Here is a 2,853-nt window from a genome sequence, read left to right as displayed (position 1 = left end):
TCAGGTAACCGAGTATAGTACAAGTAGTGTTGTCAAAATGGGGTAGAACCCGTGGTGAGTCGGGTTGGTAGCTCATCAATCCACCTAATTTAATTTATTTATTTTTTATGTTTCAATATTATTAGTTAACATTTTTTTATTGTATTGTAGATGGGAATAAAGAAAAAGATGTTTTAAGAGAGCAAAATACTATAAATTTATCTATACTCTAATATTATAAATGGATAAATAACACAAAAATGATCAATATTATAAACTTATTTATTCGTTTTTTGGGTTTGCTTTTAGATTATATTTGAGTTGTATGTTAATTTTTTATTTTGAATTGTCTTTGGAGTTTAACATTATTTTAGAATGAAATTATTTAAATTTAAATCACAAAAAACTTGTAATTAAGTAAGTCAATGCGTCAATCTGTTTAACCCACTAACTCATCCGGGTCGGGTTCAAATTTTTTCAACTCACTAATAAATGAACTGGATTGAGTTGACTTACTAAGTGGTCAATCCGTGATGGACTGGACTGAGTTAGGCCAAATTAGGTCAAATGGTCCATTTTTAAAAAAAGAAATCAAAAGTGATTATTGAATTTTTAGTTGAATCAGATTTAATAATTATTAATAAAGTAAAAAATATTGAATTTTAGTGGATAGAATTTTCTTGGTAGGAATAGTGCATAGAATTTTCAGGTAAACCTCTTTAGATTATGCTACCCAGATATACCCACGATCAAAGTTTATCAGAAAATAAAAAACATGCCTATGAAGGCTGAGCTAGTTCCATGAATAGACTTTTCTCTTCCAAATACACGACTTTCACTAAAATAATTCAAGTAGACTTAAACTTTGGTATTCAACCTCCGAACATTCCTCCCGTGCCTAAATTTTTTATTTTCTTTATAGATTAAATTTTAACCATCTATAAAATGGATATTTTTAATTTTAGTTTAATTGATCTTTTAGTATCTCTCATTTGAGATTAAATTTAATGTTATTCTAATCATATATTAAAACATTAATTTCTTACACAATTTTTTTTTGTGATATTTGAGTTTAAAAATAAACCAATTTTTTTTTTTATCGCGGACAATAGTACTACCACCAATCGGCCATGTCTTTTACAATATATTTTTTAAAAATATTTTCAGTCGTTAATAAATATATTTTAAATCTAATTCAATTTTATAAAATTATAACTTTCAACTTACTCTCTCATACTCAAAGATACATTTTGTAAGACTATATTTATATATCAATAGTATGCAATAATATTTAAAAGAACAGACCTAATAAATAATAAATTGCGTTAAAATAAGATTTATATTTAATTATGTACTGCAAATTTCGTTCTCCATTTCTATATCTCGTGAATGCTGGAAACCAACCACTCAGTTGACAAACTCAAATTTAATTGTCTCACAGGTATCAAGTAAACCATGTCCCAAATATAGCAATGTATATGAATAAATATAATCCAAAGGAATATTTGCATGCATGCACGTTTGCTGTAATTAAACTTAATGTATGCTTCCTAATTAAACTTCCAATAAAAAAGATTCAAAATGGTAGGTTGGAAGTTGACTGCATTCGTGGTAGCCATGGCAACAAGCTCAAAAACACTAACAAAACTCTTTCAGTTGACTTCTAACCAGCAAAGCTTTCATTCTCACAAATTATGTTCATCGCAGATACCAGTGGTTTCCTTCTATATAAGCCCAATAGCAAGCACCTTATCTTCATCCCTAGCTAATACAACAAACCTAAAACCTTCATTAAAAAAATCAATGGCTCTTAAGAACATTTCTGTCCTCATATTCTCTCTTTGCTATATGCTTTCCTTCTCTCTCTTGGCATCATTCTCCATCGCAGATGCCAGTTCATCCTCCATTGTTCCACCTGAAACCATTTGCGGGTCCACCGTACACCCTACTTACTGTAGCAAAACCGTGCTTGCCAATCAAAATGGGAACGTCTTCGACTATGGTCGCGTTTCTTTTCAAAAGTCCTTGTCCCAGACACGCAAGTTCCTTAAGTTGGTGGGTTCGTATCTTCAAGGTAGCTTGTCTTTGTCTCAATACACAATTAGTGCTCTTGAAGACTGTCGATACCTTGCTGAGCAAAACTTTGAATACTTATCAAACATTTATGCCACTACTAGCCAAGCTAGCGGTGTTCTTCCAACTTCTCAAGCTGAAGATTTTAAAAACTATCTCAGTGCCGTTTTGACTAACCAACAAACATGCTTAGAAGGTCTACAGAGTACAACTTCAGATGCAAGAGTGAAGAATCACCTGTTATCATCTCTCTCTGATGATTTGAAGCTTTACAGCGTTACGTTGGCTTTGTTTTTAAAGGGGTGGGTGCCTGAGAAGAAAATCATCACATCGTGGCCCCAAAATGGAAGACATTTGAATTTCAAAAATGGTCGCTTGCCATTGGTCATGTCAGATCGAGTACGTGCTATTTATGATTCTGCTAGACACCATGGTAGGAAACTACTAACCACTGATGATGGCGGAAGTGTTGTTGTTAGTGACATCGTGGTTGTTAGTCAAGATGGAAGCGGAAACTTCACCACTATCAACGATGCAATTGCTGCTGCACCAAACAACACAGTTGCTGGTGATGGGTATTTCCTTGTTTTTATCACTGAGGGAGTGTACCAGGAATATGTATCCATTGCCAAAAGCAAGACGTATCTAATGCTTGTTGGAGATGGAATCAATCGGACAATCATCACAGGCAATCACAGTGTTGGAGATAATTTTACAACATTCAATTCAGCAACAGTAGGTAAGAAAAAATAATTTGCACGCACCTTTATACCTATGTGCAAATATATATATATATATATA

The 2,853-nt window shown here is 32.7% G+C and overlaps 1 protein-coding gene across 1 annotated transcript in view; it reads left to right on the top strand.

Moving 5' to 3' along the window:
• The first annotated feature begins 1,759 nt into the window (after positions 1-1,759).
• The window catches only part of LOC106771715 (pectinesterase-like), a 2,078-nt gene continuing 984 nt past the window's right edge, over positions 1,760-2,853 (top strand). Inside the window, exon 1 of the mRNA XM_014657719.2 lies at positions 1,760-2,791. Within this exon, the coding sequence (XP_014513205.1) occupies positions 1,783-2,791 (1,009 nt within the window). The 5' untranslated portion in view covers positions 1,760-1,782. The remainder of the gene's footprint in view (positions 2,792-2,853) is intronic.

The sequence above is a fragment of the Vigna radiata genome, chromosome 8 (genome assembly GCF_000741045.1).
Source record: "Vigna radiata var. radiata cultivar VC1973A chromosome 8, Vradiata_ver6, whole genome shotgun sequence".
Classification (NCBI taxonomy): Eukaryota; Viridiplantae; Streptophyta; class Magnoliopsida; order Fabales; family Fabaceae; genus Vigna; species Vigna radiata.
The sequence above is the reverse complement of the archived record's forward strand: the minus strand, read 5'-3'. Positions and strand labels throughout refer to the sequence as shown.